Source organism: Bombus vancouverensis, chromosome 3, assembly GCF_051014615.1.
Source record: "Bombus vancouverensis nearcticus chromosome 3, iyBomVanc1_principal, whole genome shotgun sequence".
Lineage (NCBI taxonomy): Eukaryota > Metazoa > Arthropoda > Insecta > Hymenoptera > Apidae > Bombus > Bombus vancouverensis.
This window is the reverse complement of record NC_134913.1, coordinates 17,912,894-17,925,610: the sequence shown is the minus strand read 5'-3', so window position 1 is coordinate 17,925,610 and position 12,717 is coordinate 17,912,894. Positions and strand designations below refer to the sequence as shown.

The window sequence follows — 12,717 nt, the reverse complement described above, 5'->3', positions numbered from 1 at the left end:
CTGCTACCGCGATTATTGCACCGTTGTCGTCACAGGCTACGGTTACTTTCCCAACCAGTCGTAGTCTACGCGGAATTTGAAAAAATTCAAGAATTGAGAAACCAACGCGTGGGTAATTGGATTCTTTTAGAATTTCAAAGAAATCGATCGGTGTCTTCTTTTCTACTAAAATTCTTCCTTAGAACGAAAACCTTCGTATTTTTCATCGTTGTGAAGGGTTTCATTCGCCAGCGATATGCTCGAACGATATGTTCTATCGTGATCTTTCAGAACCTAGAGCGATCAACTTGAGCATTTTTTATCAATTTCTCGATTTTATTACACAAGTGCACGGTCGATATTCGATATTCTCGAAAAACAGATTTCTCGTTACGGAAAATCATTCGCCGTAGCACGATCGCGCGAATATGTAATATCAGATTCGATCTTTCAATATGCGATCGATCGACAGCATACGTAATCTCGAAACTGTTTTCCCGTGAATAATAGGAAATGCAACTTGTCGCGTTTTTTCCCCCATAGTCGTCACATGCTATACCAATATAATATTGTGTACTGACACTATCTTCTACGAAGAACAGACACTTAAACAGAAATCATAAAAGAATTTATTGGTTGTTTTGAATCGACGAGATTATACCAGTACCAACTACCTGGAAAAGTATTGTTTGTTTGCATCGAGATTTGCATAATAAGGTAGCGCACACGCCGCTTCGTGCTGTGTACAAACGCGAGCCGGATACAGCGTGAGAGTGTCGAAGGAATGCTCGCGAAGAACCGGGACACATCGCGCGAGTAACATTACGAATTGAACTTTAATCGACGTTCCTGCCGGGCAGAAATTTATTCCGACGCGAAAGGAATACCATCGAAAGTCGAGAGCCGAGGAAAATCGATTCGTGCGCGTATTATGGAACACTATAACTAACAATAAGCTGAAATATCGTGACCATTATCGTAACTCTTTCCTCTCGCTAATACCACTACGTATAATACACTAACTTTTATTAATATTCCGATGCCACGGTGGCACCGTATACGAGAAATTATTGCGTTTTGTATATTTATCGGTATTTATCCTATATTTATTAATACATAAAAATATAAAATATAAATAATAAAAATAGAAATATCTAGAAACGGTTCATCAGGATCAAAGAATCTACCGAAAGAAATGAATTTATTTCGTTTCTATTTCGCCCGATGTTATTAGCCAGCGAACGATCAAATTTAACGGATATGCCAAGCGCATACGAAATATCGTTGCAATTGTCAATCGGTTAGCGTACGATCGATATGTTATTGCATATCATTCGATTCTGGTCCCGTGATTTATACATCGCGACCACAGCGTTCGTCGTCGTTGGGACGAGAGTGAATATTCATGACAGCAGTTATGGTAACACAATTAGTTCCATTAAACCAGCCGACCGAGGGCATTACTGGAAACAATTAAGTCATCTAAGTATGCTAACCTACGGTTCACAACGACCGCCGGCCGCTCTCCCGTGACATCGTTCAATTATTGTAATTCAATATCGTATGACGAAAGATGGCAGGCCTTGTAATACGTGTTGCATAACGCTTATGATGATTACGCGAAACAACCATAAATTTGCATATTCCATCGTTGGAGTTTGACGTTTGATGTGGTAATCCGATAAAAACGGGTTTACAATTAAATGAAATTCCTTGTTGGATTCTTATTTTAGATCAGTTATAAATTTGTGTGTTCCATCGATTGAATTAAAAAGTTGTGAAATAATCTTCGAAAAATGTGACTTATATTTTTGCCTCGCGATCTTCGACATGACATAATCGCCGATTTAATAGAATCTCTTCGCTCGATGTTCGTTTCAGATCAACAATGATCCGAACATGTTGCCAAACGTAAAGCTGGTGATGCGATGGAGCGACACGAGGGGAGAAACCGTGGAAGCCACCAAGGCAATGATCGATATGATCTGCGACGGGGTTGCAGCCTTCTTTGGACCAGAAGGCTCGTGCTACGTTGAAGCCATAGTCGCTCAGTCCCGCAACATACCCATGATTAGTTATGTAAGTACTTTTAACGCTATTTAAGACAACGCTTACTCTGCAAACTGTCTCAACGAAACTGGATTTTCGTTCGACGGTTCGTTAATTCCACGCTTAGTCTAGACAGCAGACGTTTCGATAGCTCAGCTTTTTTTTTTATATATCCTACATAAATGTACTCGAACAAATCGATACTTATCTTGAAAAATATTTAAGTATTACGTCAGATCGTAAGATACAACGTGTCCAATTTTGTTATATTAATTTTCTAACGTTCTAATTTCAACGTTTTAATCTTTTTATACGTCATTTCATACATTGTTGGAAAACTGCGAATTTCCTGTACGTATGATCCCAACTTTTCAACTGTTACCGAAAGAAACAAGTAAAAGAAAATTCAACCATTTTTTTAAACGATATACAGTATGATTCGCAAAAATATTAGAATATTCATTAAGATAAGAAGTTTAGGAAATCGATGTAACAAAATCGGACACACCCATACACACACATGATTTTTGTAGAAAAAAAGAAGGAAATCTAGCAGTGTTCGACTAAGTTTCAACCACATCTATGATCCTCGAGAATTGCATCCCTCTTATAAACGCATCTATACTTCGTTCTTAGTTCCTTTCTCACTCCAAAAATTTCATTCATTATTTTCTCATCTACCTGTCAAATATTCCGCCGATACTAAAATAACTCAACGATCCGAAGAATAGCAGCAGTCGCCCTAAAACTACCTAAGAATCCTTTTGATGTCACGTTAGTCGATCTTTTCCTGATCGCGGGTGTAGGTCTAAAAGGTTTCTTCGTTCAAAGGCGTGAGAACGCGGTAAAAGAGTAGAGTGCGGGGTTGTAAGGTGACGAGGAGGAAGGTAGCGTCGAAGTTGTCGAAGAGGTAGTGGTGGTTAACGAAGACGCGGGGGAGGCGGATGTCCGCCGACAAATTGAACACCCGCGGCGTGACAATATAATTACGGGTTGCTTCCGCGCGCAGCTGTGTGCGTTTCGAAGCTTTCGTCCGTGCGACGTTAGGAACACGCGATGCCAGCCTGCGCTTCGGGGCTTCGATCGACCGCCTGAAAAATTAGCATCCTGCCTTCCTCTTGGACCCTCCGCCATGCTTCTTCATCCTGTTTCTCGTTTTACAGTATATAAGATCGCTCTCGCGTCGAAACTTACCGAAAGCTTTTTCTAACCGAGTACTGTCGGCGGTAAAGACGTAAAGATAGTGGTAATTTTACCATATGTAATCCGGCCTGATGAACTATCTTACTCTGATTTTTCGTTATCGTCCTTGCTTCAGATAGCTCGGGAGTGAAACTGAGAGAACTGCAAAGACTGGAAGTCACTTTTCTCCGCGTTTTGATATAAACTCCGAGATAACTCGCAATATGAAATAAAAAACAGCAGATCGATTCCCATGTACCAAAAAAAAAAAAAAAAAACAAAAAGAAAGATACCCTTAGTATTTGATCATTTGTCTTGATTTAAAATTCGAAGGAGGAAAGTACGGAAATTAGATGGAATTAGATTTAGAGAGCAGCTGCATCTGGCTTCGAGTTACATCCTGCCTATTAAGGTCTAATGGGAATTCTATCGTCGTTTCGCTTCATAGTTTCGAACGGGTCTTTTGTAACTCCATGGTACTTAAGATCGAGCCACGTTAGTCCTAGGTTGAGCCTTGAACTATGGCTATCGAAGCTATCTTAGGTCCGAGTTATCTGGAGCCCGAGATATCTTAAACCATAGATTAACCTAGGTCCGAGGCTCGTAACGCAGTCGCCTGAACAGGATCTAGAAACGCATCGATCACCAGGCAAACCGAATCGAACCGGTTATACCCGATCGGGGTGGACACAAAGCGCGTGCATTCGATTCGGTGCCCCCGATCGAAGCCTTCGTGTCTTCCTACTTCGAATCACCTCCATCATAGTCTCGTTCGCGGTTTTTGACCGAGCACGAGCTCACGATCGACTTAAATCATCTTGACTCTGAGCTATTCTAGGCTCCAACAGTCGTAAGATTAGACCTCTGATCCCAGTTAAAATACTTGGTGGCGGATGACGAATGACCGATAGGCTTGCGTTATAAAACTCTAAGTAGTACACTTTTTTTCTGGAATTTAACACTGCGTCGATCAATGTGCACCGGCGCATCACGAGCGTCAACTATCAATGCCAAATATATGAGAACCGTAACGAGAAACGTAAGAGAGAAACATAACGAGTCTGTATATTTGTTGACTTTCGTCGATAGTGTTACTTATTCTTCTGGTTTCTTATGCTAATTATGGATACGGAATTTCCATGCACGTGGATCTAAGGAGGATCTTGTAATCGTTTGGAGCCTATTTGCCTTGATGTTACGAGTCCAGCTGTTTAACGATGTTGTTGACATCGTTGAGAACCAGCCTGGCCATCGTATCAGCTGCTCGTGCGATGCCACTTGAATTCTTCTTTTGATCTTCTCTTTTTTCGATTCGCCTTTTCTACACAGACTTGTCGAACCACGATCAAAGTTCTACGACGAGGTAGGGGAATTTATTACGCAACTCGATCGTAGACTAACTAACTAGACGTTTCAAATATCTTCTACCAGATATCGTATCTTTCTGTCTTCTTTAAGACCCAAAAAAAGAAATATAATAAATATTACAGATTTATTTCGTAGAGCGTACCACGGTGACAGATACGTTGGTCGCCACATAAATAATCGATTTGAAAAGATAGAAGAGAAGTTAGATTACAGCGGCGTCGCGGTAGCGCCATTATGTCACCATGTTGTACTCTTTTAACATCCGGACCCATCGAAAAATTCGCCACCGACGATCATTCATGGAAGAAACGATCAGGAAACGAGTGCTTGAAAATGTGCGGTGCGTCCGCCAGTAGCAATTTATAAAAACACATGTCACGGATCCGCGTCTATTTTTAACCGGCTGATCGGTTAACCCGTCTGCTTGTACGCCTCGTTAATCGTCTGGAATCGTCCTCAGACCAGTCGTTTCCATGGAATTCGCCAGTCGAAAAGTAGCACATTGGAACGAATTCGACGGGTCATTTCTGGTGTCCCACCTTTTGGGTAATATTCCGATCCCCTTCTCGATTAAAACACCGTTCACCATTGGCAGAAACAAAAAGAATCCTCTCCGTCGATGCTCCGTAGTTTTTCGACTCCAAAACGAAATTTTTGTACCGTGCCTTGTCTTCCAGTTACAATATGTTTACGAACTGAGAAAGAAATTACCGAATCTTCAAGTAGCTGGTGAATTTTCGTGAAAGTGTCCCCGATGTCTCCTCCGCGAATGGAGCTGAATAATTCACGGAAAAGTCAATCCGACGATGTACTGTTATTAACACGCAATCCAAGGCAGGAATGTTTAATGGAAAATTTTCAGAATCTCAAGATACGTCGTGATCGTGTCACGATGTACGGTTCTCTTCTCGCAAATTTAAATTTAACTCACGCGACTCGATTACGCGACGCTTCGAGAGGAATTAAAGAGCTACAGGACAGCCACGGCGGAGACAAAGAAAAATGTAATTGTTACGAAAGGAATGGACGGTTTTGGACGATAGGAATAGACAAAGCAACGATCGCGCTACATCATCGACGAACTGAATCGTAGGAATAGTTTTCCTACTTGAAGACTTGGTGTAGCATCTTGCAGGAGTTCGATGGTATTCATCGTTACATCGAGACATCAAGACAGGTTAATTCATATTTTTCCTGAACGAGACTTTTATAGCGTTAATTTATTAACCATAAGTTATTAACGATACAAAAGCGAAGGAAATAGGATGTTACATCGAATATTTTGCGCTCACATCTATTTTAAAAGTCAGCTAAATTACACGGTTCGTTGTTAACGATTAACTCGCACGGATGAAACGATACAATCTTTTCCGAGATATTATCATTTCGCATTGAGAGATCTTACCAACTATTATAATAGTAATGAGGTGTATATGTGTTATAGTCGTCGTGATAGTGCTACATTCCGTTGGGCAGAGATAGGTTCTGCTGCGAGTGTACCGCGCTTCTCTTCTCATTTTAAATGCCGTTGGAAAGAAAAATCGGACTACGGTCGCCGGGATTTGAACCCGGGTGCCAAAACGTTCGTAACCTAAGACGCTAACCATTGCGCTGCTGTGGTCCGACACTAGTTGGTGTCGTCCGGTGGTATTTTGCTGTCGAGTGCCGCTACAGTAATATCGACGCTGTTTTTATTGTGAATTCAGCCACTTTTAGTCACTGGTAACGTGACGCTGTAGCAATAACAAAGCTCCGAGAGTATCCCTATGAACTAGCAGTTCCGAGTATTGCTTTACACGCGTTTTCAACCGTTTAAACAGTTTAAAGCGAGAAAAGCCGAAGAGCGTTTTCTCGATAGAAGCTGTAAGGACGCGTTCGAGGACTCTCTCGCATCATTGTACCGATTCGAATATGAGAAAGTGGTACGCGAACGTAAAAAGACCTCCAGACTAATTTATGTTAATCGGAGGTCGTAAGAAAATGAAACGGCCACGTGAGAACGGTCGCGCCCGTTTTGCCGAACGAGGAAAGGGATCGAAGGAAGTTGGCTTGCTGATGGCGAGTACGGTATTCTTTGTGCGGTAGTGGCTGGATAAATGGCCACAGGACGTGACCTTATCTGATCGATTATCAAGGGAGGTATATTTCTAGAAAATCTCTCTTCTCCGCTGAATATGAATTCGTTTATTTTACATATTTACGTAATAGCCCTCTTACACAATAATTTACCAACTAATAATACCAATGAATCGACAAATGACAATTTATAGGTTATAAATTTCTCCTCCATGATTTCACATTTAAGAAGATAATCGACTAATTTACAAATTGCATTAGTTGAATCGCGCAAAAGAATCCAACAATCAAAATTTATTAATACCGATGACACGTAAAATTTCCTTTATAATACGAATTGAATCGTTGGAAAGGAACCGAAGGATCACGAATTATCGTACTCCTTTCGTTCGTCGATTCGAGCGTAGATCGGCCCTTGTCTCGCGTCCAGCGCGAGGGACGAACCGCGTACGAACATAAAGAGAAGCACGGGTTCTCGTTACTTTCACCTAGTTTCACTCGTTAGCGAGCCGAATGGAATCAGCCGCGAGACCAGAGGACCTCGTCTCTCGCTCGCACGCACCTCGTTCAATTTCGACGAGGCTCGCGCGTTTTCCTTCCGCCGGATGTTTACCGGCGCTCGCGTGTACGAACTTCCGTTGGCTTATTTTCTGCCTGGCGGCGAAGTATCCGCCGCGTCGCGCGGCTATTTCTGGAGCCGACCAGCGCGAAAAACGTGCCGCTCCCACGCGTCGCTTTGTGATCGTCGCCCTCTTGAAAACTGCAAGCTTCTGCGACATATGACTCGCCAGATCTCTCACCTTCTTTTTCTTCTGTTTCTTTCTCCGACTTTGCCCGCGACCTCTTCGCAGATGGAACGTAACGTCTCATAGCGGATAAAAACGTTATTTATAGTTTATAAATGAACGTTGGCTGGAATTGCGATCGTTTTTCTTGATTTTTAATTCCGAGCCATGAACTTTTGTCTGTATTTCTTTAGATCGTACAGCATACTGCAAGTCTATTTTTCTTTATTTCTTAATTTTCGACAGTTCGTTAGGTTGTCACGAATATAAGTAATAATAATCGGTTTTTCGAACGTTGACGTAACAGTTGTCTGCAATTCGACGATTATCCTCCGACGAAACTACCATTCTGTCTTGTATTCTCAAGGATTGAAAAATAATTAAACGAATTTTAAATATATTTAAATAAACGAGCGTTGGAATAGAATTGGCGGAAGCGCGATAGTCGATGGGAAGTGAGAAACGAACGACACCAAAGGGGATCGCCAAGGTTCAAGAACGCAATTGGAAACCGGCATTCTTGCTATTCGATCTATCGGTTAAAGGTACATGGACGGACTAATCAATCCATTATCCACTTTTCCCCTATTCACGTATCACCAAAGCGAAATACCACGTGTCCGTGTCAAAGCCAGCCGACTTATCAACGCCTCATCGCTCGTTCAACCTATCGATCTCAACATTCCCGAGGCTGCAGCTGGAATTTTAAAGATCATAGCCCGCATAGTTGCGTTTCCCGCCTAGCTAAGCACAGAAACCAATCCACAAGCGAATAATTCAAGAATCCTCCGAGCTCTGAACTCTCTCCTAGCGCATTCCTGCATACAAAATAGCCAACCACCGATACAATGAAGGAAAATACAAATCGTTGAAAGTCCTGCACGTCTGTTCGTCGAAACGAAAGCTTCGCAGGTGAACCCGCTTAACGTAGACCACCCCGTAACCAAACGTCTGACCATTTAAGCGAATAGCCGTAGGTGGACCACAGAGGCTGTAACAACCCGCCTATGCCACGACTCGACATCTCGTAACCAGAGTGTATATGCGGGTATCACGATCCAGTGGGAACTTTCGATAAGCGCGCCGACTCGCTCTCTCGTATGCTCGATCCTCTCGACTCGGTCAGCACGCTGCTCCACCACGCACACGCATGCACACGCGGGTCACTGCATCGAGGTTGGTGCAACCACCTGTTGATTGCACCGGCCACCGAGTCGATGACGTCTCCGCGGATCGGAAAATTGTCGGCACGACGCGCTCTCGTGTATACATCTTGCGGCTAGACGCACGCTCGGGTATAACTACTTTCAAAAGAAAATTTAAGACTTACGGAAGCTTTGCGAAAGATTCAAGGCTTGGCCGAGTCGAAAGAACCGGGAATTTGAAAGATTTCTAAATCGATAAATTTAGAATTTAGAAAGATTCGCGTGTTGAAAGATGGAATATTCGAAAGCTTTCCAAATCGAATATTCGAAAGATTTCCAAGTTTGGAAAGTTTCTGGATAGAAGAGGTTAAAGTTACATACTGCGAAACGAAATTGGTTGATTCCAGCGTTCTAGTTTCATTGCTAAAATTCTTAGTTTTACTATTAGAATGTACGACTTCGCTCGACGAGATTGATCAGTTTCGCTTCCGCGTTGCTTAACCGATACTTGACGATCGTTCGGCAGATTTCACGCGATTGAATACAGTTTCGTGAAATAATTTAATAATTGCGAAACATCATAGTTCGTATCGTGTTCTAGATCAACCAGCACCGTGATCACTCGCAAACGTCTTCTATGCTCGTAAAGTATCGTCCAGCGAGATTGGCGAGAAATTCGAACGGTATCGATCCATTGAGATTGTAAACTAGAATGAAACGAAAGGAGAGTGGCGCGAGTTATCGCGACACCGTGGTAGAATCTCTGGCCAAGATTGCCGGCAATTTCGCGCGCGATATTCCCCGAGGGACCGCGTAAACGCCTCCACGTCGAATTACCCTTTCAGACCTTGCGTAACTCGATTTGAAGCGTTCGCTCGGCATGCGAGACTCGGCTGAAACCCGAGAGTTCGCCGTTGGTGACAATGTTCCTTTGAGCGGCCAAGAAATCGCCGTAAAGTCCTATTACCGCGTACGTAGAAACTGTACAGCGAGCCGTGTCCATAGCTACGGCGATCTCCCCGCCGTAACCTATAACGCGCGTCGTTCTCTCCTTCTCGCTTTTGGCTCGCTTTTACGCGAAATTTCCAATTCAAATGGCGCGTTCACAATGATGATAAAGTGTCGTGTGACGCCACCAAGTAAATAACACGAATTACAGATATAAATTCCACGTGTCTCGTCGTGCTAGAAGCAAGAGCTCGCCCGAGGTGGTAAGCACGCACGATCGCGCAGTAACGTCTAAATCCCTTAACGCTCTTATCTTTTGCAAATTTACGACGAATATACACATACAAAGGATATCGCTAACAAGACGAATCTATGTTAGATATGCGCTCAAATTCTTGTAGTCTTTGAAAAATTTGGTTTCTTAAGCGACAGTTTTTCCAGCCACGCGATAAACTACGTATCCTCCAACATTATGTACAACCACTTCGTAATGTTCTTAATCTTTTGTTCGAAGAAACTCTTGTGGTTCTGGCGCAAACCGATATTCGAGTAATTTTTGTCGTTCCATATCATCGTGGAAGTCCTCGATTTAGAAGATATTTTGAAGAGGACCGTCGAAACGAACGAAACGTATGTTGGGGAATTTCCTATCTGAGGTTCCGAACAAACATCTTTGTTAAATTCGCTACGTATCCGAATTGAATAAGCCGCCACGTGGCGAAAGAAGAGGTTTTTGCTTGCTCGGTCCTGCGTGCCACAGGCGCAAGCGCTAAGGCAACTGATCCAAATAATTCGCAGGTGATGCGGTTGGGAGGTGGTTTTGATAAAAACGGATCAAGTCGTAACGATGCCGCGGGAATAAAAATCCGCGACGAGTAACCGGAACCACGCGACAGAGCTTCGCCGCGAAAGGAGCAATATTATTCCATCGATGCCGTATTTGCATGAAAACTGCTGATTCCCCTGACCTTCGCGTTCTATTTATAGCCGAGCCTGTTGATGCCCCACGCACTCGAACGCTTACCTGGTCCGGCTCACCGGTGTCCTACCACGTCCAACTGACACGCGTCCACTTTTCTATCGGTAACTTCCAGAAATCGAGTGACACGATTTAACTCGATGGAATTAAGACGAAAGACAGAAAGTTCTTTCGGACGCATTAGCTTAATGTTCGTTATCTCAGCGATTCGATATTTTGGTATGCAAATTCAATTTAGATTACATTAGGTACTTCGTTAAACCTTATCGAACCGATAGGTGTGCACGTTTCTATTCCTAACTTCCACGAATGAGACGATAGACCGAGTTTATTATTAACTTCTCGTTTGATATAAGATACCGCGTATAGTTCCCATTGATTTATTATCCGCAGACTTCTTCGTAGAGACATTTTTAGAGACACGTTGTACTATGTACATTCGGCGCTTTATCAGAGAAACATCATATTGACGGGAATGTCGAAGAACGATAATATTTTGGCAACGATTCAGCCACGGAACAATATGTGGCGCCGGAATATGCGAGTTTCTCGAGACCCACGTATCGAAAGTTTCGTTTGAAATTAACTAATAGTACGGTCCAAAAATCTGTCATCACGAACGAGAGGTATGTTGAAACGGTATCTAGATTTTGCTAATAGCCCAAAGAGTCTATATCGTAATTTATAGCGTTTCTAAGGTACGCGTTTCGTCTCATCGCACAAAAGCCAACTGGTCTGCCAGTCACTACTTTCGACTCCTCCTCCGTTCTTTTCCATTGCTACGCTAGCACTCTGTACTCACACTGGCGCAATTTCTCCACTGGTACAACGGTAAGAACCTGTGTCATAGGCGACACGTGTGTGCCGTAAACAAGAATTGGACACGGTGACGATTTTGGCCATGCTGTCTGGCGATCTACCCGCCTCTGAATCTCGGGATCGTCGCTCCTTTCCGAGATTCCCCTGACGCGTAGGCGTAAAATAGCATTGCGATACTTTCATCTTGTGCAATAACGACGTAATAATAGCGCTTCTGCGGTGGCTATCGGTACGGTAATAGCGGACTGTGCACTTCTTTGGCGTCGCGTATGCATTATTTATACAGCGCGCGAGTCGCGTACACGCGGCCACCGGTAAAAACTTGATCGTGTGGTTTCGATCCGCGAATCGAAAAGGGAAAGAGATAAAAGTAGACGTAGAAGCAGAAGAGAAGAAACTAATAGAAACGTCGTAACGCGGCGGCGATACGCGTGCACCAATCGTGTTCCATCGGCGCGAGAAGGGAACGATTATGTTAGAATCGTTCTCGGCCATTTCCTCGTCTCCTCGACACCGACCCACATTATATCTCTGTTTCGAGTGACGTTACGTGATTTCCACGATGAAGTAATCGCCAGGCTATCTTTAGCCAACGCTTTGTCGACCAACTATGATCGACGATTTCTCGTTGCGAGTACGCCTCTCTAGGCCGTACATGTTGCATCGCGCCGCCATTCTTGCCATTGTTCCTTCGAGATTTATGGGAAACCTGTAGCACACAACCGTGTATTTAAGATTCGAAGTCCGTAACTTCATAACGAACAGACGATGTTCAGAACGTACGATGAACAAAAATAGAATAGAAAAGTTGAAACGGATTAACGATAAGACAAGATCTCTTCCTTTTTCCCGAGTTTGGCCCGTGAATGATTAAAAACGTACACGCTATGCGATATTATCCCTCGTCTCGACTAACAACGGTAACATGGAAAATCAAACTCTTCCACGGCTGTCATACGTGCGTCCACCGCAGTCTGAACACTGTACACGACGTTGGTTCAGACTTCGTGCATCGTACCGCTCGGGACAATATCCGCGGGCAATGGTCTTTGTTTGTCAACCGTTGCTATTTAATTGCTACTGCCAAAAGATTAGATGGTAGAGTACAAATAACGAGGTCCGAAATACGATCTTAGACGCGTCGACTTTATCCCGTACGTTTATCCATCGGTGGCAAATGGTCGATCGGTTGTTGCGTGATTTTCTGTATCGAAGCGTGCAGCAGCGTGCATCGCAGAATCCGTGTGGCGTGCAGCACACAGACGGCTTAAATACACGCTATCTTTAGCAAGGGAGTAACGCGGACGAGCTGAACAGAGCGTGAGAATACCGGTTCCGCGCGAAACGATACGATTTGTTTGCTACATTATCGCCGAGTTAAATATAT

At 43.4% G+C, this 12,717-nt stretch overlaps 1 protein-coding gene across 4 annotated transcripts in view; it reads left to right on the top strand.

Moving 5' to 3' along the window:
* LOC117154132 (receptor-type guanylate cyclase Gyc76C-like) overlaps window positions 1–12,717 on the top strand; it is a 100,512-nt gene that overhangs the window by 63,157 nt on the left and 24,638 nt on the right. For all 4 annotated transcript variants that reach the window (XM_076617062.1, XM_076617063.1, XM_033328829.2 and 1 more), the window contains one exon: window positions 1,861–2,058. In XM_076617062.1, the coding sequence (XP_076473177.1) occupies window positions 1,861–2,058 (198 nt within the window). The remainder of the gene's footprint in view (window positions 1–1,860; window positions 2,059–12,717) is intronic.